At 38.9% G+C, this 24,994-nt stretch overlaps 1 protein-coding gene across 2 annotated transcripts in view; it reads left to right on the forward strand.

The window, feature by feature from the left end:
- The window catches only part of Fmn2 (formin 2), a 265,685-nt gene that overhangs the window by 85,432 nt on the left and 155,259 nt on the right, over positions 1-24,994 (forward strand). For both annotated transcript variants that reach the window (XM_050142986.1, XM_050142987.1), the window contains one exon: positions 22,987-23,074. In XM_050142986.1, the coding sequence (XP_049998943.1) occupies positions 22,987-23,074 (88 nt within the window). The remainder of the gene's footprint in view (positions 1-22,986; positions 23,075-24,994) is intronic.

The following is a 24,994-nucleotide window of genomic DNA, read 5'->3' on the forward strand; positions in this document are numbered from 1 at the left end:
GATTATTTTTCATATTCCAAATTGCCTTCTTTCTTATTAAGCAGCTTGTATTTTCTTTTAATTAATCCAGTTTATCCCATGTCCTCTTTGATTTCATTGAGCACTGTTACAATCTTTTTTAATTCTTTGTCTATGATTTTACGTATATCATTCTTACTAAATCCATTATTATGAGTTTATTTACTTCTGGAAACTCATGCTTCACTGATAATCATGTTTCTTATGTTTTCTGTGTGTTGAAACTTGCTCATTAGTTGATGTTTTTCAGGCATCCGTATTGTTTCCTTTAAATTTTATAGTGTCCAAGAGGAACTAGGTTTTGGTAAAGATGAAGTATAGCTTCTTCCCAGTAGACTATGGATGTCACTCAGTAGCTTGACATATCCTGAATATGTCATACTCAGCCCAGGGGCTTAGCAATGGCCGGCACCACTCTCAGGGGGAGAAGAATAACCACAGATTATTATGCAAGAAGCAACCACACATGTTGGGTAAGGCCAGTACAAAGACAGAATATTAGCCACTGCAAAACACCCACCCCTCGACTCTAGTAACTTCAGAGCAGAATAAGAACAAAGACAGTGCACTGTAGGATATGACTTACCTTAGGTAGATATGGAAAGCAAGCAAGCAGAGTGAAACTAGCAGATAGTACCAAAGCAACAGAAAAAAGGAAGGAAACCTAGTTAAACACAGCAGAGAACAATAAAGGAAGGAAAATGCTGACAACCTAGAATAGTGAAAAAATATATTACATGGTATAAGATAATAAAGGAAAGAAAAGCAAGGTGTGGTGGAGGACATCAATTTGAAGACCGTAATGGAGTGAAATGGAGGAAGGGAGAATGAAGATGGGGAAGGAGGAAAATGGGAAGGTTAAAAAACAAACAAAACCACTAAATTCTGGGTAAGAAGTTTATGTCTACAGTCCCCACATTTGAGAGGCTTTGAACTGGATATCAGGAGTCTCAGATGGCCTATGGCCTGTGCTAGGGCTAGGAGAGAAGGGAGGCAGGGAGGCAGGGAGAAAGAGAACCAAGGGTCCTGGGTAGGGAATAGAGGAATCAGGACCAAAAAGCTAGATGTAAAATAAGGGAAGAAGGAAAGCAAACATGGGTTAAATAGATAAACAAAACATGGAAAAACAAAACATGATGGTCCGCATCACCCAGGGGTGTCATTCCCTGGTGAGGGTAGATATCTGAGTTTTTGAGTAGTCTCCTTGTGGTGAAATGGAACCTTTGTGTTACTTGGCCTCCTCTGCTGATTTTTGTTTTGTCTACAGCAACAAGGCTGTGTGGTTTTGAGTCTAGGTCAAAGCTTCATTGCCTTCTTGACTAACTCTTGACCACTCTCTTCTTGTCTGAGATATTTTCTTTTTAATGTGTCCCTAGATACATAGGTATATAAAGTACATATACAAATCTAGCATTTACTGATAATAAATAATAAAGTTTATTGAAGCAATTTTTGATCTATGCCAATTTTTACCACTAAGCAATAAAGTAAATTGGTATACTAATGAGATGATGATCTTTGTTTATTTGTATAGAAAGGATTAAATTCTGGTTAAATATTTGATACAGTAAGAACATCTTCAATCTTTTTTAGAACTGATTTAGAACTGACTAGTATTTGCTTTTATAATCAGTGTTGAGAGTGCTGCTTTATATAGTATAAAATGAAAGGAAGTTACTTAGGACCATTTCAAAAACTGTTAGAGCTCCTATCTTAGCTTTGAGCCAAAGCTTCTGGAATGAGTTTTTATGAAATGCATCAGCAATTCAAATAGCAACTTAAATGTTAAATGGTTTAACATGATTCAGTCTAAAGATACATTAATTTGATACACTCTTGCTAAAGAATGGTAGTAAAAAATGTGTTCCATGGTGAAACGTCGTTTTGGACACAAGAAAATAATGTCACATGCTTAGTAAAGATAAAGTAGTCTCAAATCTGACCTGAGGCGGCATCATCAGCACCGTCTGTTAAAGTGCATGTGGGCTCAGAATGGAGGCTGTGGCAATGCCACCTTACTCAGCATGGGCACCCACTGCCTGCTGCCAACACCTCAGGTTCATTTTGTCTTTGGTTTTTCATTCACTTTTGATCAGCACACATTCAGACGTCTTCTATGGTTGTTAGATCTTTTTTCCTTTTAAGAACTTCTTGACAGTTTTAGACATGTGTATAAATTTTACTACATCTCCCCACTTAATTTCCTCTGGTTTCTTTCCTCTTGTCTCCACCCCTCCTCTTTCCTTCCTTTCCTCTCTTCCTCATCCCCCATTGGCCTGTCTCATCCTTACTCCCTCTCACAATGAACCCTTCTTCCCAACTCTTCTTTCTTTCATGTCTTTTATGTGTGTGACCCACTGAGTTTAAATAGGATTACCCAACTGTGCATGGGTGGGTTATTTATTATTATTATTGCAACCCTGATATGAGGTTGTGGCTGGCAGTTTGAGAAGGAGGGACTGGCTGTAATTCTTTGTCTCTAGAGACTGGGAAAAGCTACTGGTAATCTTCCATGCTGTGGGCACTAGTGTTTGGCTGCTTTGAGGTCTGAACCTATGGTAGGCTGCATTGTTGCCACACATCTGTCCTAAGTGCATTCATTCATTCACTTGCCTCTGCTCATGCCTTCTCTGCAAGTTGATTATCACGCTTGGCTTCAGGAGGAGGAAGTGAGCCTCATCCTAGCATATAGCTTGGGACAGAGTCCTGCTACTTTGGAGCTCTCCGCGGTTCTGACTCAGTTTTTCTGCTCTAACTGGAGAGAACCCACAGACTTGCTCTCACTGGATACTTCCCCTGGTTTCTCAAAGCACACCATGCATGGTGAAATCCTGGGATCCAGAGCCATCCATCTGACTCCTGACTCGGTGGAATCTTCCCAAAATGCTTCCACTGTTCTGGTCCAGTGTCCCGGAGAGGGGATTTTCCCAGTGAGTTTGAGGTATATATATATATATTAGGACCCTTGCCTAGTTTGACTGCCCATCTGCTCAGTGATGGGTCCAGTATGGTTTTCCCTGGCTCTCTTCTGTTTGGTTCTGTGGTGGCTCTCCTTCCCATCCCTGGCATGCAGCTTTTGTTCCTCATCAGTTGTGCCATGCCATGTCTCTAATTCTTTTTCTGTCACTCTCTCTGATGTCTGAATTTTCTAGCATTGATAGAGCAGCATGTATTTTCTGTTGCTCATTCTTCTGATTAGGATAAGCATTTCCCATGTGGACTCTCAGTCTGTTCTGCCTTCAAAAGTTGGCTTGCTCTCTTTTCTTTCTTTTCCGTTTTTCTTTCCCTGATCCCCCCACTCTCTTCTCATCTGACTCTTTTTCTTTTATTATTTTTCTACTGAACTTTAGTGACTTGAGTTGTTCCCCACCTTGGCGGATAGCTGATTTTTGTATTCCTGAAGATTCTAATAGTCTCTGCATGAGTGCTGGCCAGCAACATCAGCCTCTTCCTTTGACCTGTGTAGCTTATGCAAACTGAACAAACACACATGGCTCATTTACACTGTTGAACCTAAATTTTAGTGGACTAATTAAAACTTCTGATTGTGGCAATTCAGTTACTTTGCAGGAGCAGACTGTCTTCCTTTGTCCCAGACTCTCAGCCATTCCTTCCCCCACCTCCTCTTCAATCTGTTATTTTCTCTCTTGTCTCCCCACTTCAGTTTCTCCATTTTTTTTTCTTTTTCTGCCTCCCTTTTTCTTCTCCATCTTTTCCTCCCTGCTATATGAAATGATAAATGGTCTGGTGCTTCTGTGGAAGCCAGTGTCCCTTGCCCTTTATTTACACACATCACTTTCTTGGTAACACTTTTCTGTACCTTCATAGATGATTCAGACTCAACTGCTTCTTTCTAGTTATAGTGCGAAGGTATTCTTTATACACATTTAGCCTAAAATTAGAAGAGGAAGAAGAAGAAGAAAAAAAGACTTAGCTTGGCAGTCGTGTTGAATCATTCATCAGGAAATAAAATGCAGATTTTAACTGGAGTAAGAAAGTGTATGGAAAATAGTACGCTTTCAGTATGCCATTTAAAGGGATTCCCCACAAAAGCTTCACTACCCAGAATTCGTGCTTAGTGGAAGCACAAGTGGAATGGATGGAATTGAAAGGAGAACAGGAAAGAATTGAAGTCATCCAGTGCTCTGCAGAATATTCAGGGTTTTTTTTTTTCTCCTCATTTTTTTCCAAGATAGCCATCAACTCATTGTCTTGGGATGCATTTGTATGGAAATGAAGGCAAGGTTTCCCCTAATTGATCAATATGACTATATGCATACTTCCCTATTGTTCTTAGAGTTGGCATATTTTTCCTTATGTCATTAAGTTTTCTGCAAACCAGAAGGAAGTAACAACTCTTGGTGGCATCTTCCCCCTCCTCAAATCGGGACAGACTTTCTCTTGAGACTTAATGCTACATTGCCATCTTTCCCCCTCACAAGGCTTCTTACTGATGTCTGTGTAGTTAAGCCTAGCAATGTATATAGATAATCCATCTCCCTCTTCTCGTGACTGGGACAGAATCTCTCCTATTGCTTTTCTCTTGCTAGAAACAACCAGCATGTTTCTCAGACCACACTGGATGCCAGAATTTCAGGTTAGAGTCACCTGGAGCTGGTGTCCCTCACATGATCAGCCAAAAGGAAAAATAGCTTCGATTGTCAGGGGCCTATGTAAACACTGGCTTTGAGTGAGGCCCTATTCTTTGAACTGGCAGAGAAAGGCAGAGTGGCTTGTTTTAAAAGTTGTGTTATGGTATTCTGGACATGAAAGACCAGCTGCTGGGTTTGTTGTTGTTGCTTATATGTTTCAGAGGATTTTGTTTGGTTTTAAGTAAAAATTTTCCTATTTCAGTAATACCAGCTTCCTCAGGCTGCCACACACAAAGAAGGTACACATGGAAGGTTGTACGTAGCCAACCAGACAATAAGACTCCCTCCCTTGACTGTTTCCTTGAATCTTATATTGAATCTCCAAAAAGAATACAATACTGTTACATAGGAAATCAAAACAATTCTTTGCTTTTTAAAACAGAATTATATTTTTCTAAGTTTCTGTTAAATGTGAATGAAACTTGGGTCAATCTTAAAATATGATCATTATAGAATACAAAGAATATATTATTTGTATTCTATAATATAGAATACATTAGAAAAAAATGGTGGACGCTTTGGTTTAGAGTATTTAGTGATATAATGTGAAAGAGGAAGGAAACAAATGCTAGGGTCAAGAGGTTAGAGGGAATTATATGATTGGCTACTTAAGAGGGAACATGGTCTCTACATAGAGATTTTAAGGCACGGGAGCTCAGGATGCTGGAAAGTCTCAACCAGGCTCCTGATGGCCTTGGAATCATTGACATAATGGCCACAAGTGATCGTCAACTTTGAGTTCATTCCATGGTGTTGGTATTTTCAAATTTAAGCTTGATTTTAGTGGCAGATTGTCCACCTAAACAGAGTTAAATCATGTACATGAAGCAATCTTCTTTATTATATGATTGAGTGAAAGTTCCCATGGACCAGAAAACGTGATTGGGAGTGAGTCCTCCTAGGCCTCTATCTGGTCTTTATCATTTTTCCAAGTTGGTCCTATTCTAGATAACTCCCCTGTTTGAAGCATTCTGAGGTATCCTGAGCTCAAGTCTCTCCATCGCTGTTTGTTCTGTGGACCCTTGTTGAATAGGACTTCACCTTTGCAGGGACTAGTTTTTATTATGTTCTCCTATTATGGTGCATAGCTGTGTCTTTTGTTTGCTCATTCATCTTATTTGAAATCACAACACTTGAGTTAAAAACCTACTTAAAGTATTATTTTAAATTATGCTCACGAACCTTTTCACCCAAACCAGTATTTCTAAGGGGAATGAGTGTAGCTGTCTTACCTAGCCTTAAAATTTCTGATTGCTTGAGCATCTTGATTGCTTCTGTTACTGTTTCATATTGAGACATAATTAGCATTTCATGTAGCACAACCTATAGTGCATGGGCAATTCTAGAAGGAATAGCTGGCATATGACTCTTTGCAAATAGCAAGGAGTTTGTTTTGTAATATATCCACCTTTTTTCTTGGTCCGTCTCGTTGGCCATTCTCGAGGTTGCTCATCTGGCCTCACAGACACCCTTGTCCTGTATGAATCACCTGACCATTCCTCCCTCCTCAAAGTCTGCTGTGTTTTTCTCCACAAGACCACCCACAATGGTACTGAACCTGTCACTGTGGTCATTATCTTTCCTACTCATCTTGCTCTGCTCTTGATGTTTTGCTCATGTATTTACTTTCTCCAGTGTATCTTCATCAGCATTATGTTTTCAAAGTGTAGCCTGCTTCCCATTCCCAATGGTTTACCGCTTGCTCACACTTTTTATCCACACGTCAATTTTGTAAGATACCTCATGAACTGACATTATGAGAAACCATTCCTCCAGCTACTCTTTAGCCTCCTTTGTGGGAGCATATCTCTCCCTAAGATTATTTATTATCATCATTGTTTATTAATATTATGATTTATAACAGAAGTCACTTGATAGGAATGACATTACTAGCATGACATATGCCAAGGTTCAGAGTAAAGGTGATATTTGAAAAAAGTCCTCGAGACAGTTTTACCATAAGCAGGATTAACTCTCACTACTAATTAGAGAGACAGCCAGACCAATGTTTCCTTCCTTTTTATATTCTCATTAACCCCCCCCCCAAAAAAAAAAAAAAAACAGAAGCCAGGTGGTGGTGGCGAATGCCTTTAATCCCACCACTTGCAAGGTAGAGGCAGGCAGTTCTCTGTGAGTTTGAGACCAGCCTGGTCTACAGAATGAGTTCCAGGACAGCCAGAACGGTTGCATAGAGAAACCCTGTCTTGGAAAACAAAACAAAATGGTATATATATATAGGTAGGTAGGTAGGTAGGTAGGTAGGTAGGTAGGTAGATAGATAGATAGATAGATAGAGATAGATAGATAGATAGTTAGATAGATAGAAAGATAGATAGATGAAAAATAAAATAAAAAGAAAAGCAAGAGGTAGATCTCGGACACTATATATTAATCTTACCTTGGACTCTCTCAGTGTTTCTTTGGAAAGGGATTCTGTCCTGACTGTTGGTGATACCCACTGGAGACTACAGCCTGTATATTTCAGAGCTACTTTACAATCTGGGGCATGCCTTTCATCTGGAGAAAGGGATATGGGTAGAATTATTACATGCCCTGACTTTTTTATCACCCAAATTCTTTGGCTAATAATCTTTTTAAACTCAACTTCGTTCCCTTTGCCCATTCTAATCAGGGTTCCCTTCAGCAGAGGGCATCAGGTATTTTGTCTAAGGAAGAAGAAAAACAGAAGAAAAAAATGGCAGAAGAAATCAAACCAACTATTGAATTTTTTGCATTAACAACCTCCTCAGGTGATTCTGACCCCCCTACCCTCGCCATGATTCTTCCCTTCTTCCCGATGACCTCTGAAATGAGGAGAAAAGGGGGGCCAAGGAAATGGGCCACACTGGGCAGAACTTCAGTTGGAGAAGATATCAAGGGGGTAGAGATCTTCCAGAAAAGGGGAAATCCATTGTAGAAGAAAGGGAAGCGGGCTCTGGAAGGGTGAGTGCCCCCAGCCTTGTCTGTGCAGGTGCTGGTTTGCATCCCTTTAAGCCCAAATCCACTTCCAGCTGCATGTCTTTTTTTTTTTTTTTTCTGTCACAAAGAGATAATTGTCCTGCTTGCGATAACTGTTCTGCTCAACAATAGTCATGTGGTATCTGCTTTAAATGATGCAGAAGGTGCTTTCTGTAGTCACTGGAATATAAAATATATGTGTGTCAACGATCCCACTGATTAGTTACAGTTAGGAGAGCACATCCAATGTGATGAGGACAGGCTCCTTGGCCCTTTACTGTCTCTCTGGGGACAGGGAGGATTATGCTGTCCCCAAGCTCATTGTTTATTTCTTCAGTCCCAGTGCTAGCCAGTCAGAGACACAGACTTAAGTTCTTTTCTTCCCTACTTCTGCTTTAGACTAGATTTTGGATTGTTCAAAAGCAGAAAATAATGGAAGTGGAGGAAAGGTTAGGGGTTGATTCAGTCATGAAAGCCCCTGCCTCAAAAGCACATGGACCTGCACTTCACTCCCAACACCCATATAACAAACTGAGTATAGTAATATGGACTGGTAGCCCCGAGCTGGAAACACGTAGAGAGGCAGATCTAGGGTAGACTGGCCAGCCAACCTCACATGCTTGGCAAGATGAAGGCAAATGAGAGACCCTGTTGACAAATAAAAAGGATGGACATCTCCTGAAAAACTATACCCAAGGTTTCTCTGGCTTGCACACATAGGTTCACTAACATGCATGCATTACACACACGGGGAGAGAGAGAGAGAGAGAGAGAGAGAGAGAGAGAGAGAGAGAGAGAGAGAGAGAGAGAAAAGAGAAAAGAAAAACGAAGAAGTTTGATATAGCACAATAAATCATAAACAAAAATTTGTACCCTCACATACAAGCTAAAGATTGATCAGAGTTATGTCCAGGAAAAAACAGTGACCAAGGCTAAAGTTGAAGTTTCAACAATAGTCATTTCATTTGTCATTTCACAAGGCACCTTCATGTATGTCAACTTTTGTTTTTGTTTTGTTTTGTATTTTTGCATCTATGATTGACATAAACCGTAGTGTGGCCTTGGTTCAGGACTGTTTTCTTCCTCTTGCTGGCTACTTTTGTGCCAAGTGTCCATGGAAATGTGTGTCCATGGCTCTAACGATTCCTCTATGGTGTTTGCTACCAGTACCTGAGGACAAAAAGAAATATGTTTTTATTTTACGCACTGAGGAAGTTATGAAGGGGTTTTTTATCTTGGCTTCTTAGGCCAATGTTCTATCTCTTATCTTAAGAAATAAAACAAAGGAGTTGAAAGATGGCTAACACTTGTGTCTTCATAAAGATTTAGATCCTGGATGACTTTGTTGACTATTCATCAGCAAATACCTAGCAAGTGTAATCAGAGCAATTGTCACTGATTTAAAAAAAATGGTATGTTTTTAAAAAAATAGCAACTAATAAATATATAAGATAATAGATTTTGTTATATTTTTATACATTTCATAAAGAGAAACAGAAAAATGAGAAAAGGGAGATAAGAAGAGATAAGTGACCCAAGGACTCAACTAATAATGAGAAGAAGACAGAACACAACAGAAGCTTCTGATGCTGGAAAAGATTCGAGGCCAGCCTGGTCTACAAAGTGAGTTCCAGGACAGCTAGGGCCATTGCACGGAGAAACCTTGTCTTGATTAAAAAAGAAAAAAAAAAACATGAGGAAGATAAAAATATAAGACAAGGCTGATTAATTAAAAAGAGCAAAGAGACAAGGTAGAGATGAGTGGGAGGTAAGGATTGAAACTTTCATTTTGAGAGTGGGGTGTGGTCTTCATACAATGATAGTACTTGGAACACCAAGGTGGGATCCAAAGCCAGAGCTCTGCCTGGACCTCTTTATGAGTTGGGAAAAAAAAAAATCAAAACTAAACTAGAACAGAATGAGAAAAAAAAAAAAAAAACAAAAAATAAATAGATGTGAAGAAGAGAAGACAGAAGAGGAAGTCATGAAGGAAAAGGAGGGCTACGAGTGTAGCTTGGTGCAGTGCTTGACAATCGTGTGCATGCCCTTGGTTTAAACCCCCAGAACCACCCCAAAACAAAGTAGGGTTGGGGTGAATGCAATAGAATAAAAATGTATGAATCAACTAACTATGAAAGTAAGATAAGAAATACAATGTAAGGAAGTAACGAGGGAAGTCCTGCGGCAGCTGGCCAGCCCTCTGAGAGGTAATCTACACAGCAGGAAGCTAAGTCTGGACCTATTAGCTTTTTCTTAAGGGCTTTCTTCAGTTCAGTCCTTGGTGGGAACCTAGTCTGCACTCTTTGGCTTCCTTGGCTTTCAGTTGAAGTGCTTGCCTAGCAGCCAGGGGGTGTGCTTTACAAGCTGAGCCAATACTGATTGCCTCTCTACTGGTCAGGACCCCTAGGGGCAGGCTCTAAGCTTTCTACTAGCTGATCCAAATCTCCAGTGTCCTAGAATGTCTGCTTGTGGGTGGAGAAATGTTGAGGCAGGTGCGCCAGCCCGAACCTAGAGGTGGCAGGGACTAAAGGTTGGTGGACTTCATCTTTTTAGTGTCTCACTTCTCACTTCTTAGCTCCTTTGCATAATCACTCCCCCACCATCTGATTGCCCTGAAATCCTGGTGCTCAGAGCTCTCCTTGGTAACTTCCCTAATGGAATATCCTGACCAGCAAGGGACTTAGTAGGAACAAGCACACATAACCCATCCTTGTGACTCCTCATTCCTACAGTAGATTATTCTGAAGTCTGACTTCCAACTCCCCAGGTAGCCAAGGATGACCTTGAACTTCTGATTCTCTTACCTCTACATCCCTAGTGCAGAGATTGCAGGTCTACAACAGACAACACGTTCTGTCTGTGTGACTGGGAGTCGGATCTAGGGCTCCAAGTGTAGTAGGCAAGCATGATAATAGCTGAGCTATATCCCTAGCCCCTGAAATTCTGATTCAGTGTCTTCCCCTATTAGCTAGACCTGAGTTCCAAGCCAGAACTCCTTGCATCAATGTGTTAGCACTTGACATTTGCTATATGTTCCTGGAGATAGGATAATGCAAGGACTCTTGATTTTCAGTGCCCCAGAACAAGGTAAAAACATGGCCAAGAAACCTGGCCAAATAGATTGGGTCTTGTATCCTGACTGAGTCCCAGGAAGAGGAGAGAACTGGCTTGGTGGCAATGTGCTGGGCACGCTCCAGGGCCCACTTCTTGTCAAGCCACACTTCTGCTCAGTGCTGTGGACTATGCTTTATTTTCTGTACCTTCTCCTGTGTAGCATCTTAAAAGTGGACTATGTAAGCACCACAGCTGGACTTTTGTCCTGGGATGGAATCACTTAGAGAAGGAGACACATGTCTTCCACTGAAATTTAGTCACGGTGTAGTGACATAAGGAAATTTCATAGGAGCAGGAAGATAACCAAAGATCCCATGTGGCATTAATCTTCCCTGTGCCTGTTGAGTGAGCACTAACCTTGTGCCAAGCACTGAGTTGCGTGCTCCAGTTTTTCAAGGCAAAGTAGAAGAACTGAAGAATAAGCCTAGAGTTTGAGAAGTTAGAATTGAGTTGTACATATGACATTCCAGAGTTTGGTTTGAGTTTCTCTGTTGCCCTAAACTTAATGACCCTGAGCTAGAAGGGAGAGGTTTACATAATCCCACATTAGCTTTCTCTTCTCAAGCTGGTGTTCTAAGACTTCTGAATGAATTTTGCAAAGGACTTTGATATGACTCCATTTGTGTTCTATACATTTCTTCCAGAATCTAGGGGTAAAGTAAAATGAGTTGGCTAAACAATTGCAACTCAGAAAGCAACATTACCAATAGAGCCTTCCAAGGATGCTTGTATACTCAGAGACAAGTCAAAGCCAATATTCACTGAACGCTTTCGTGCAGCTATGTATAGTGAGTGTTCTGGAAGTGGGGAAGTGTATTGTGCAAATGAAAATGACTGAGAAGCAAGAACTAAGCTGAAGAAAGCTTATGGGTTAGAATTTATATGATATAGGTACCCACCCAATCTTCACTGAATAGTTACATTTATAGACATGAAAATATGTTAATGTTGTGTATATCCTTATCCCCACTGCTCCAGAGCACTTAGCCAGTGGTCATGGATAGGGTCTATAAAATATGACGAATGAATTCTAACTTACAGCATCTAACCCTCATCTACATGTTTCTGTAGATGTAATATTGGAAGCTACTGGGAACATCTCCAAAACATTTGATAAGCTGATGGGTTTCCTAGGTGATTTTGCTACCCTTGTGTCTTAGTTAGGGTTTCTATTGCTGTGAAGAGATACCATGGCCACAGCAACTCTTATAAAGAAAACACATTTAATGGGGTTTACAGTTTCAGATATTTGGTCCGTTATCATCATGGTAGATGGCATGCAGGCAGGCATTTGCTGGATAAGGAGCTTAGAGTTCTACATCTTGATCCACAGGCAGAAGGGACAACTACGTGTCACACTAAGCATAGTTTGGGTATATACGAGACCCCAAAGTTTGCCACCACACTGACAAAAATTTCCTCCAACAAAGCCACACCTACTCCAACAAAGCCACACCTCCTAATAGTGCCACTATGAGATGCCAGCATGGGGGCCATTTTCTTTCCAAACTGCCACACCTCATATTTTTGTTTTTAAGATTTTAAATAATTTTGCCATCACATTGTAAATTGATGCCTTATTTCTTCATTCTACCAAATTAAAAAAAAAATAGAAGTACTTTGGACAATCACTTGGTAGTAAATGATTATGCTAAGGATATATAACCCGTGACATAGTCATAAAGTTGCTTTGCTGATATTTGTCTATTTCTAAAAGAAATGAGTTCATATGGATATACAAATCTGTGTAACAAAATTCTTGTAGCACTATTTATAAAACCTTTAGTTGAAGCCTTCAAAGTATCTATCAGCACTGTGTTGAACAATAATTTGGGGGCTTAGCGAGATGACTTGGTAGTTAAAATTACTTGCTGTTCCTGTTGAGAACATGTTAGGTTCCTTGTACCCACATGGCAAGTCTAACTATCTGTAACTTCAATTCCAGGAGATCTGGTGGCCTTTTCTGCTTTCTATGAGTATCAGGCATGTAGGTGGTACAAATACATACACATATATCTGCAGGCAAACATTCATATACATAGAAATAAGAGTACACAAGTATTTTTAAAGGAATAAACTGTGATACAATATGGGATAGTGCTTTGCAATAAAATTAAGATTTAAATTTTATAATTGACAATACTGATCTATTTCTTCTATGAAACCTAATATAAACAGTATTTCTCATTTATATGGAGTTCAAGAATAAGGAAAGGTAATTTGTAACAATAGGAGTCACATTGAAACTTTGGAGAGGAAGCAGTGATGGGAAGGAGGTATTGATGATGATTTAATTGGTACAAGTAATGTTCTACACGGTGGTTTGAGATAGATAAACAGATGGTAGATACATAAGTAGTTACAAAGATAGCTAAGTTTTAAATAAACTTGAGGAATTTTGATCATTTTTACAATAGTTAACTTTTAATTCCAGTATTTTGAAAACTAAAATTTCTAAACAGTAGACACTTTGCCTATTCTGCTCATTGAATAACAAAATATTGAGCCATTTGAGGCATTTGAACAGTAGAATTGAAGATGTCTTCAGTAATAAAAACAATGAATGACTTGGTTATTGTTGGACACAGATGTGATGGAATTGTTTGATCCAATATGGAATTTAAATGGAACTGTTGAAGGCTGAATACAGTTTCTGGAAACAACGCCAAAAGAAAGAAAACCTTTGGTTTGTAAAAGCATGGTCACATATTGAAACTTATATTCCTTAAAAGTGGGCACCATAGATTTGTCCACCAACCAGACACTGTTTATATCACCTTTACTTCAGACTTCTGTTGGAGGTCTTTGGAAAATCAGTCACTTGCTTACGTAGTAAGTATATCATTTCCAAAAAGAAAAAAAAATGAAAAATTAAAAAAAAAACAAATTGGAAACACCTTTCTTCACAGGGTGTGATCCATCTTGACAGGACTAAAGCCATCAGGAAAGTGTGAATAAGGCCAGAAAACAAGCCTTGTCCCTCTCAAAGTGTCCAAAAATTAATATCGTGCTAAGGTCTGGAGAACTTGGGGAAAGCAGAGTGCTCATGACTGCTCACAGAGTCCTAAAGTTTATTCAGTAAATGGATGCTAGCTGACTCATTCATTTTTTTGAACATTTTACTTTTCCTTATTAAAACAAGAAACTAGTCATCAGATTTATCACTGGCTTTTCCTTGTTTGTTATTCATCTGATCACTAGCAAAAGAGGAAACTATTTTCTTTTTAAAAATCCCTTTTTTCTGAAACCGAATAATACCTAAAGCAGGATATTCAGTGACTGTTATTGTCCGAGCTTTTGTTTTTGCTAACAAGTTGAAAACAAAACTTTCTCTGTGGTGTTTTCTGTGTCCATATTAATGATATATAACAACGCAGGACACTAAGACTCTGAGGGAGTGAGGCACAGTGTGCCCAATCACGTGGTAGATGTGTCTTCAGTATTCTACAGCTTATAGTTGGTCCAGGGGCTTGATGTGATGCTGACATGATGCTGGAGCCAGACCTCCTGGGTTCGGCTCATTGCCTGCCTTGCCTCTTAATGGATGTCTGACCCTGATCCTGCCAGAGCTACTGTTAAATGCACAGGTAACAGCACCGGATCCTTAGGGGTTTTGATTATAAGAATGCTTGAGAGAAAACCCTTTATGTGCAAAATAACACTTTCTCAAAGCACAGTCGCTGTAACTAATAAAGCCTCCCCAAAGGGATCTTGTATTCTTACCATACCAATACCTTAGTTTTTCATTTATTCATTTAATAACTCCTACTGAGAGAATGCTGAATTCTCCAATGAGGTGTTTAAGACATTTAATATATTCACTTAATATTTAATATTTTCACTTAACAGGTATTTTTAAAGATGTTTATTGTTCTTATGTATGAATATTGTTCCTGCCTACATATTTGTGCACCACATGCATACCTGATGCCAATGGTGGACAGCAGAGGGTATTGTACCCCTTGGAACTAGAGTTACAGATATTTATGAGCCTCTCTGTGAGTGCTGAGAAATGAACTTTAGTCTTCTGGAGAAGTAGCCAGTGCTCTTAGTTGATGAGCCATCTCACCCACCTCTAACTCCTTATCCTTATTATTTATACCTTTGAAGTGTTTCCTCTGTAGTGCTAGCCAGCTAATTCAATACCCTGCACGTACAAGGCACGCGCTTGATCACTGAGCACATACTGTCAGGCCCAATAACTAGGTACTTTTAGCCAGGTCATAAAACATTAAGATCTTGTACCCACAATAAGAGTGTTTTCTGGTACTTTAATCTTAGCCTAGATTGTTCTCACTGAGTTGGAAAAAACCTGTATAGAAACTTTAAGAAGGACACATTTGTAGAACCAGAGTTTTAGAAGGAATTCTTGAGGGACAAGTGCAGTTCATCAGGCTTGCATGCAATCAGAGAGATGAAGCAGAGTTTTCTAATTACTGGGATATTTGAGCTGGTGAAGGGCCAAATTATATCTTGCATATATTGTGCATGATGAAGCAGACTAGTCTGGCAAAAGGATATAAAAGCGAAGATTGTGTATTGTTTTAAATTGGAGGAGTTTAAACATTTTTGCATGTTCCCTCCATGCTTTAAAAAGTGGAGATGGATGGGGATTTGTGGTAGTTGGTTTTAATTACAAAAGCATTTTATTCTAGAAGCCTGGTGATATTTATTTAAGTTCACCATTACATTTCTACGCTGTTTTTTGAAATGTAAAGACAAATTTGAAAATGCAACTAATTAGAATAAATATTATATTAGGATACATATCTTATACTATTTTCCTTCATTAGCTTAAAAATCACTTTGACCTCTTATTTTTTTTATCCTTAGATTTTATTTTTTTTCTTTTTTGCTCGTCAAATGGTTTAGATCATCAAATAATCTAGTTAGGTCTAAGAGATTTTCATAAAGAAGAAATTGAATTTGTTATTTTAAACTTACCTGTTTAAAGAAAAGAATAAAAATCCCTAATATATTCCCTTGTTTTTTTTTTTTTTTTTTTTTTTTGATGGTGAATTCTTCTACTGGGTTTGGTATATGCATGATGCTGGGAAAGTGTGCGAACAGGTAGACAAAGGGATTCAGAGGGAGCTGATGGAGTAACTAACTTGATAAATCATACTTGGCTGAGTTGTACAAATCCTGACCTGTCTCTCACTGTCCTGAGCCTTGCTCACTATCCAGTATTCCATATTAGCTCCCGTAAAACAATACATGCTAGCTATTATTTTGCAGATGTATTTTAAGTATGTTACACGTGACACATGACATGCTCCGAGGTTGTGTAATTAAATCAAGTTGACTTTATTCAGAACAGGTCTATGACTCAGCTCCTCTTTAATAAGCTTGGCTTAATTAATCAACCATTGGCTTATTGTCCTGTGCTGTGAACCTGAGGTTCACATACTTAACAAGCTGCTCATCACTGCTAATGCCGGCCTCCTAAGAATTGAATTAAACTAACCTCAAAGGGTTATTGATTGGTCATCATTTCTACTTGAGTGCGTGTTTCTTAGGATCCTAGAGGTCACATGTGCCTCTGAATCATATTAGTAAATTTTGGGGCTTTTGTTTTGTTTTGTTTTCTGAGACTGGATTTCTCTGGGTACAGCAATCCCAGAATCTGCTCTATAGCCCTGGCTGGCCTGAAATTCATAGAGATCTGCCTACCTCTGCTTCTCCGGTGCTGGGATTAAGGGTGTGTACCACCACCTTCCAGTGCATTATTTTTTATTGTCTTTTATTTTTATCTATAACTGAATCTCAGAAGATGATAGAACATGTTTTTGTTATGAAGAAGCAAAAGAGAACAGGATAGATGAATTTTATTGGGTCAGGAGTCCTCTTATACCTCAGTGGTTCTCAACCTTCCTAATGCTGTGATCCTTTAATATAGTTCCTTGTGTTGTAGTGATACCCAAACATAAAATTATTCCGCTGCTACTTTATAATTATAATTTTTCTACTATTATAAATTGTAATATAAATATCTCATAAGTAACTCCAAAAAGATTGTGGCACACAGATTTAGAACCACAATTATAGCTGCTTGCACGTACTTGAAGTTCTTCTTTCCTTAGTTTGCATAGCTAAGGATATGGAACCCGAGCATGAGGGTTAGAATTATGGACCAAATGAGAGTAAAAGCAGGAATCACAAAGTTGATGCTAACACAAGTCAGAAAATTTAAACCAACCCATTAATGAATAGCATTTAGTGACACAGGTCTCTACACTGAAGTCTTGACACCCAGAATTGGCAGGCTGTGAGAACATAGAGAAGTTCTTTGTGGCCACTTACCAAACTCTTCTTTCTGAGAGTCTTTTAGTCTTTCAGTTCCGAGGCCTGCTCAGATTCCAAGGCAAGTCAGGTTAAGCCAGATGCCATAGCTTCACCCCTGTGCCCAAAGGCACCTTGGAGACTGAATTAAATACCAGCTATATTATGGTCCTGTTGACCACGTTTTTAAAAGGATGCCTTCTAGATTGGCTTTAAGGAGAGGTATCAAATATCATGTCACCAAGTGCCCGGCTGTGCCCAATGTGATGTGTTTGGGAAACCATTGCCTCTGTTCCATCCCCCATAGTGTGCCCCTTTCATTCAGGGAGCCTAGTGTGGCCTTGGAATGCTGCTGTTGCCCTGAGCTGGCCACCTTGCCCTAAGGCCTAATGCTAATCTTAGGAAGAGGCTCCCTGAATAAGATTACGTTCCTCTTATGTTGGTTGTGGGGAATGAATTAAAGAAACTCCAATAACCTCAGTCTGCAAAATCCAACTCAAGTATTTTTCCTTTTTCAGGGTAGACAGTTAAGATTAAAGATGTATATTCTTTTACGAAGTAGTGTGAAATAGCTCAGAGAAGGCTTTTTATTGGTTATTAATTATTCCCTCTGGACCAGAAATTGAGAGATCAGTTTGTATTTTCAAAGTAAGAAACCTGAATCCAAATGATAATTGCAGGATGGTCATATCCTGGCTAAATATTCCTTAGGGAAATATTTTAAAGTTCCTAGGAGGGCATGGTCTAGCCAGTGTCTGTGTTAGTCTCTCTTTATTGTAGGTGCTTAGAACCCCCAACTTATTATTAACTGTGGCATTCCTCTTGTTGGAATTACTCATATGTTTCTACAGTGTTATGAAGAATAACTGGTAGTTGTTAGATTACTAAATGCAGTGCCAACACACTTGCGATTTGCGTGATGTTCTGTACCTTAAGGATATTAGTGTGCTATCTTGTTGATCTTAAATTATGGGAATGTTGCATATGGGTTACTGGCTGTCTTTCACAGAAAAACAAACTGGAATATATGGACCAAAGACGTATGTCCAGAGTTCCATAGTTAATCATCTAGATAAAGGCCTGTCTCAAAATCCTGATCTCTCCCTCTAAATAGATGAACTCACTAAAGATCCTGAGATTGAGAACTGGTTACTGCATTTCCTTATACCTGAAGATCGCTTGTCCAGTTGGGTGTTACTATTTGCAATTTGCTCCTGTTCTCCGCTGAGGCTTGTCATTAGCATGCCTATTGATGCTCTCATGTGCTGTATACTGCTGGCACACTATGCCGTGCTCAAATGTCTATGTGAGGAACAGTGGTCTTTCTGCTCTGTAATTTTGCTCTGGAATTCAGCTTTACCTAATCTCTGTGGTTGGCTGTTTTTATCTTACCCCACTCTCTGAAGTATTTGTCTTATTGGATCTGTCTACTTATCCCCTTATCTAATACCCACTTTCCAGAGAGGCTATCATATGCCGTCTCAGAAGAAAGAAGCATTCTCCCTTAGCTAGTTTTGGAGAACAAAACTCTTGTTTGGGCTTTACGTTTAAATTATAAACAAATTATTTAGTTTCTGTTTAAAAATTTCTGATCTCAGTAGTTATAAGAAACTGCATAAAACTTTAAATTATCTGGATGTTTCATGTTGAGATCATTGTAATTATCTTTATTTCATGTAATACACACAAATAAATCATTTTTAAAAAGTATTCTGAGTGAATAGCATACATAATTGTTTAAATATGGTTTAAGTTAGTTAATCAATATAGTTCATATCATATTTCTATCACATATTAGGAAGGTTACAAAATGACAGAGGTGATTTGTAGTTCATGACTTGAGTTTAGTGGTAGGATAGCTGCCTACATATACCCAAAGGATGCTCAGTCATGCCACAAGGACATTTGCTCAACCATGTTCATGGCATTATTTGCAATAGCCAGAATATTGAAGCAACATAGATGCTCCTCAACTGAAGAATGGATGAGGAAAATGTGATACATTTATACAGTAGAGTACTACACAGCAGAAAAAAATAATGACATCTTAAAATTTGAAGGCAAATGGACAGAACTAGAAAAAACCATACTGACTGAGATTACCCAGACACAGAAAGACAAATATAGGCTTACTCATAAGTTGATTTTAGACAAAGAACCAAGAATAACTCACCCACAGTTCACAACCCTAGAGAATCTAGACAATAAAGAGGGGCCTAACAAGACAGACATACATGGATCTGCCTAGGAAGGAGAAAAAGACAAGATCTCCTGAGTAAATTGGGAGTGTGTGTGGGGGCAGTCGTGGAGGGTGGAGGGGAAAGGGAAGGAAGAAACAGGAGTGGGGAAAAATGTATTGCTCAATTAAAAACAATAAAGTATTAAAAAAGAATAGCTGCCTACCATTCATTAACTATTGACTTTTCAATAGTTAAAAATTCTGTATTAGCACCATATATGGAATTTTTAGAAAACCGCGTATTCTATGAGAAAGTGACTCGACATCAGAAATAGGAAACTTTTTTTTTAACTTAAAAGATCAGTAATATATAGCTCAGTGCTAGAACATTTGCTTAACAAGGATTAAATCTCCGGGGCATGAAATAAAAAACAAAAACAATAAAAATGATACATAGGTATGGTTTGATGTCTAACAAAAACCAGAAACCATTTTTCTAAGGTTTTGGGAGGACTTCTAGCATGGGTATACTATTTAAGACAAGATCACCTGCTTCCCTATTCCTTAATGCCTATAATTTATCAGTCATCTTTCTGAGTAGTGAAGTGAATAATATGGCATAGTTTTCCTATCTGGCAGTATATACATTTATGGAGAACGCCCCAGAAATTACTGTGGCATGTACATGTTCTAGTGGGAGAATATAAGATCCTATGAGAGAAAAGAAACTCTTAAGTCAGCCCTTACGAGTTGCTTGAGAGGCTGGGAATGTGTAGAAAAAGCATCTTAGATGAATAAAGCTTCATCTTTCCTACCCAGTGAGTATTCCATTTGTCCATTATCCCGATCTAAAATAAAGCAGAGACACAAGGGAGCACAGAAGACCTGACACAGGGTACTTCCAGGGTGAAGGCAGCGCAAGGTCTTCATCTGGGCTCAGAACTGGGATCCTTGGGGCTGCACATCTGGGGGCCATGAGGTGGAGACTCTAGTGACAGACTAGAAGGATGGAGAAGGATTCATCAGTGGAGTCCGATGTATGGCTGGCTGTGACCCATGAGGAAGAATGAGTCAAATGCCCCCACTGGGATGACTGGGGATGTCGGATGGCTGACTGTTATGTGTGGACGGTGAGAAAGAGCTGATTTGGCAAAGGACGTTTGTTTCTACTTCTAGTTGACATCTGTTAATTCACCCCAGTGTAGGCATTGCCTGTTGCACAATGTCTGGTCTGGTGTTTAGTAGATGTATCAGTTATAATATTGCCTTGGGTCCTTTGTGATAGAGGAGAAGTCTGGGCAGCAAATGTCTCAGCCATTTTATTACTTCAGCCTCACAATGGAGTGTGATGGAGAAGATGGCCAACTCTCAGTTTTGTTCTTGAGCCTGAGAGAATAGCCCCGAAACTGAGAGCAACACACTACTCTCTTCAGAAGCTGTGGTTTCTTATAGCTTCATCCAGTTTGGATGTTAAATGTTTCCTAAAGGTACCTGTGTTGGTTTGGTACACCAGGAGGTGCTGTTGAGAGGTTAGGGAAACTTTAACCAGTGGGAGGGCACAGTGGGATTTCTTCAAGTCACGTGGGACCATGCTTTTGAAGGGAATGTTTCTCTCCATTTCTTTTGTCTTCTTATCGTGAAAGAAGTGGTTCTCCAGACCTAAAAGTGATAAAACTAGTCAGCCACGGTTGGAAATCTACAAAGCTGTGTAACATAATAAATCCTTTCTAAGTTTATCATCTTGGGTATTTGTTATAGTGAGTCAAAGCTAACCCATACTCCTTGCAATCTATTGTCCAGAATGTATTCTTGGGGCTATACCGTGTTGTCAAATAGGCTATGAAACATGTAATGTTAGCTGGGCAGCCATGATGTCCAGTTTAAATCTCAAAATTGTATGGCTGTGAGATAAAAGTTTTATAAGATAGTCTTAAATTTGACAACTGCCTTATAGTCCTTTATTCTGTAAAATGAACCTACTTAAAATTTGGTCATGTTGAATTGAAGGAAGAAAGACATCTAAATAGAAGGTTCTAGAAGATATTGACCAAGAATATTTTGCTAGGTAGAAGATTACACATAGTTGGCATCACTAAAAAGGCCTTAAACTGGAGGAAAAAAACTCAACAACAACAACAGAGCAGGAGACAATTGGTTATCAAGAATCTCAGAAGTGTGTATGGGTTTGCAGCTCAGTGGTAGAGCCTTCTATGTACAAGGTCCTGGGTTCAATTCCGTAGTACAGTACGGAAATGACTTGTCTTGGCATGCACTAGGCTCTAGGTTTGATTCTAAGACAATAGAAATGAAATAGAACTGGTGGTCAGAGACATGAAGGATAATGTTCAGGCGTAATCACCCTATGTCAGACTGCCCTGGCCACTTTATAGACTGCCGGGTGGAGTGAATGAAATATTCACTACCCAAAGCGTCTCATTTTGTCTTTTGTCTTTTGCAAATGTGTGCTTAAATTTAATGGGATACCTATTGATTTAATTAGTGTATAATTCCCTCAAATTCTTCTTAATAGAAATTTCTATATATAGAGATTGTTGTTCATCAGAATATAACCTACTTCCAGACACTGCATTTTTAACTTCTTAGTTCTGAAGGAGACAATGTTACTGAGTCTACTGAAGTAATTAATAATCATTTGAAACCAGTTTTTTGTATGTTCAATCTAATAAACTATTATAAGATGTCAATAATAAACTTTTATGCCATTGTTCTTCCCCAGAGACCACAGTATCTCTTGTGGGGGGTATCATCCCCCATATTGGAAGCTTTTCATAAGGCTGGGTTTTCTGGCATTATGCTATTTTAATGCCCATCCCCATTCCTGCCAGGAGACCAAGAGTGATGCTTTTGCTTTGATGAATATTATTTATGCAGTAAACTTGTAATAATCAGATCAGCTGTCTCTGATTATTTTATTAGTTTCTTGACTGACCCAACTTAAACCAAAAGAAAGACAAGGTCACGAGAGGTAAGAGCTTAGGAGGCAGCAACTGATTCTGGTATTTCAACTGTAATCACTTTTCTTTCCCCTCACTATTTCCCTTAGCAAATTTAAAAGAGAACAGGAGAGTTAAATAGACTTTGCGGGAATAAAAAATTCCTAAGCAGGCAATATTGGTAGTGTGGTTTGCTGGAGAATGTGGTTCAAGCATGGCTACACTCTAATAGTTTGCCTGCCTCTATTGTGGGAGACTTGACTGGGGTCTGCACACGGATTCTCTCAGACTTTCTAAACAGCCAGACTTGGGGCCAGGCCAATGTGTTCCTTCTAATAGGCTACTCATTGTCTTCTATTAATTAGTTGGAAAATTGTTCAACAAATGCTGATCAAATGTAGAATGAAAGAAACTACCAGCAAAATAATGACCACCCACAAGACCCTACTACCTAATGAAGCACATTTTCTATGTTATTGAAGAGATCTGATCTGCAGACTTTCTGTATATAGTTTTATTTTGCCCTTGTTAACCAGTCTTCCAAAGTTTCATCTTGAAAACTTCTCAGGTAGTATATGATGAAAGGTGTAATGTTATTCTTCAGGAAACTAGACTAATATCCTAGACCCCCAGCAGTTTGACTTTGAGGCTGATGGTGAATTTTCAGAAGAAAATGGCGGATTTTATTGGTTTGGTCTAGAAGAACCCCAAAGCAGTCACAAATGGTGTAAGCATTGCTCTTTAGTGGCTCTTTGTGTAGGGTTTTAAAATGTGGCTAAGCATATTAGGGTTTAAGTTAATGTTTCTCCTTTTCCTCTTCCTTGAACAGGTTGTCAAGTTGCTTAGCAACAAACGGTCACAAGCAGTAGGAATTCTAATGTCTAGTCTTCATTTAGATATGAAAGACATACAGCATGGTAAGTATAAAAAATTTAAATGAAGTCGCTTAATACTAACAAATGGGCTAAATTTTGTGATGTTTGCTAGAAAGTTCTACTCATGCAGTTAGTATATTTCCTTTAGCACTATATATAACATCATGTTTTTTTTTATCCTGCTAGGTTTCTATTAATATCATTTCCTGCCTGTTCTATACCATGCTTAAGGTCCAATTTTCACATGATGTTTCGATTCTGTTCTTTTGTGATAATATAAAAGCATAGACAGGTGAGCTTTTAAACTAAAGAATGTGTTCCTTATGGTTCTAGAAGTTGCAGAGTGAAGATCAGGACCCCAGCACAGTTAGGCTTTGGTGAGGGCTCTTTCTGGGGCTTCAGAGAATCCTTTTCTGCTTGTATCTTGCTTGTGGTAGAAAGAAGCCAGTGCACTCTCATTTGAGTTTTGTTCATAAAGAAACAAATCTCATTCCTGAGGGCTCCACTCTTAAGGTCTGATTAAGCTCAAAGACCCTTACTCCTAATACCGAGACATGACCAGGGCCAGGGGTGGGGATTGGGATTGCAACACACAAAGAGTGGGGTCTCAGTTTGTTGCAATTCAACTCACTTCATTGTTATAAAAATTTACATTCTGTATCATACAAGGCGCGAGTCCTGTTAGCGCTGTAACTACTTAGATCGTATCTGAATGCCACCATGCAAAAGCTACTAGCAAATACTAATGTGAACCAGATAGTGGGTCTCCTAACCATTAAAACTATCCAGAGAAGAAGGGCCCCCGAGAGAAGCTTTAATTGAGCCTTGACTCTTGGGTGCTTGATGGATAAGTCTAAAATTCTAAACCAGACCAGTGCTACCCAGTATGAAAGTCACAGATGTGCTTGTTGCATTGCTCTTCTAAGGATGTTCTTGGGATTAGGAATGGCAATTAGGAAATAAATTGCTGTGCTTGGTGATGAACTGAAAACAGGTGTTTCAAAAAGACTGAATGACCATTTGCTCACTGAGATGTATTTAAAACATTGGATGGAATACAGGGCTTGTTCTTTTAGGTCCTCATGGTCCAAGATTCCAAGATGCTGAAAAAGTAAAGCAACTTAATTATGCATATGACTTTCTGGTAAAAAACTGGTCATTCTTTTCCTGGGCATTTGAAGCAACTATAGCATAAACCCCAGGATCTTCTACTATAGAGAGATGGAATTGCTTTATTTATTTATGTATGTTTATTTTATTATTTGTGTGTGTGTGTGTGTATGTGTGTGTGTGTACATGCACATCTGTCTGTGGAGGCCAGAAGAGGGCATCAAATCCTTTGAAGTTAGAGTTAAAGGCACATATGAGCCACCTGACCTAGGTTATGGGATCCAAACTCAGGTTTTAATGATAGAGCAGTGAGCATGCTCAACCACTGAATTCCCTTTTCTAATGATCAACAGAGGGGATTTCAAATTATGTTTGCAGATTTGCATTGTGGATTGTGATGTCCAGAAATGTAGAAGAAACTACTTCTTTTATGTTGTTTTAGCATACATTTTATTGGGCTTATGAAATAATTTGGAATTTGGGTGATTTGTAACGTTTTCTAAATGGCTTTGGTGTCAGTATTGTAACACATTTTGCCTTATACTTTACAAGTATTCTTATGCCATAGCTTCCTATCATATATATGCTGAGAGATTGTCCAGAGATGACTAGGAGAATTAAAGAGAAGTATTCTGAATCTCCCTTGTGCTGCCCAGAGCCTTTGAATAGATTTAAAGCAGATTGAGTTATTCAAAGGAATGCCAATTTACCTATTAAAAAAATATGGTTTCAAGTATAACACAGAGCTTATAAATCTTGAAAATGGTTACTGGCTTTCTAGTTTCCCCATTTGTGAATGCGGATTCTGTTTGTTAGTCCTAAAATATCATGGGGCATAAGTCATAAATAGCA

This window comes from Alexandromys fortis, unplaced genomic scaffold, assembly GCF_014885135.2.
Source record: "Alexandromys fortis isolate MF-2015 unplaced genomic scaffold, M_Fortis_MF-2015_v1.1 scaffold_51, whole genome shotgun sequence".
Taxonomy (NCBI): domain Eukaryota; kingdom Metazoa; phylum Chordata; class Mammalia; order Rodentia; family Cricetidae; genus Alexandromys; species Alexandromys fortis.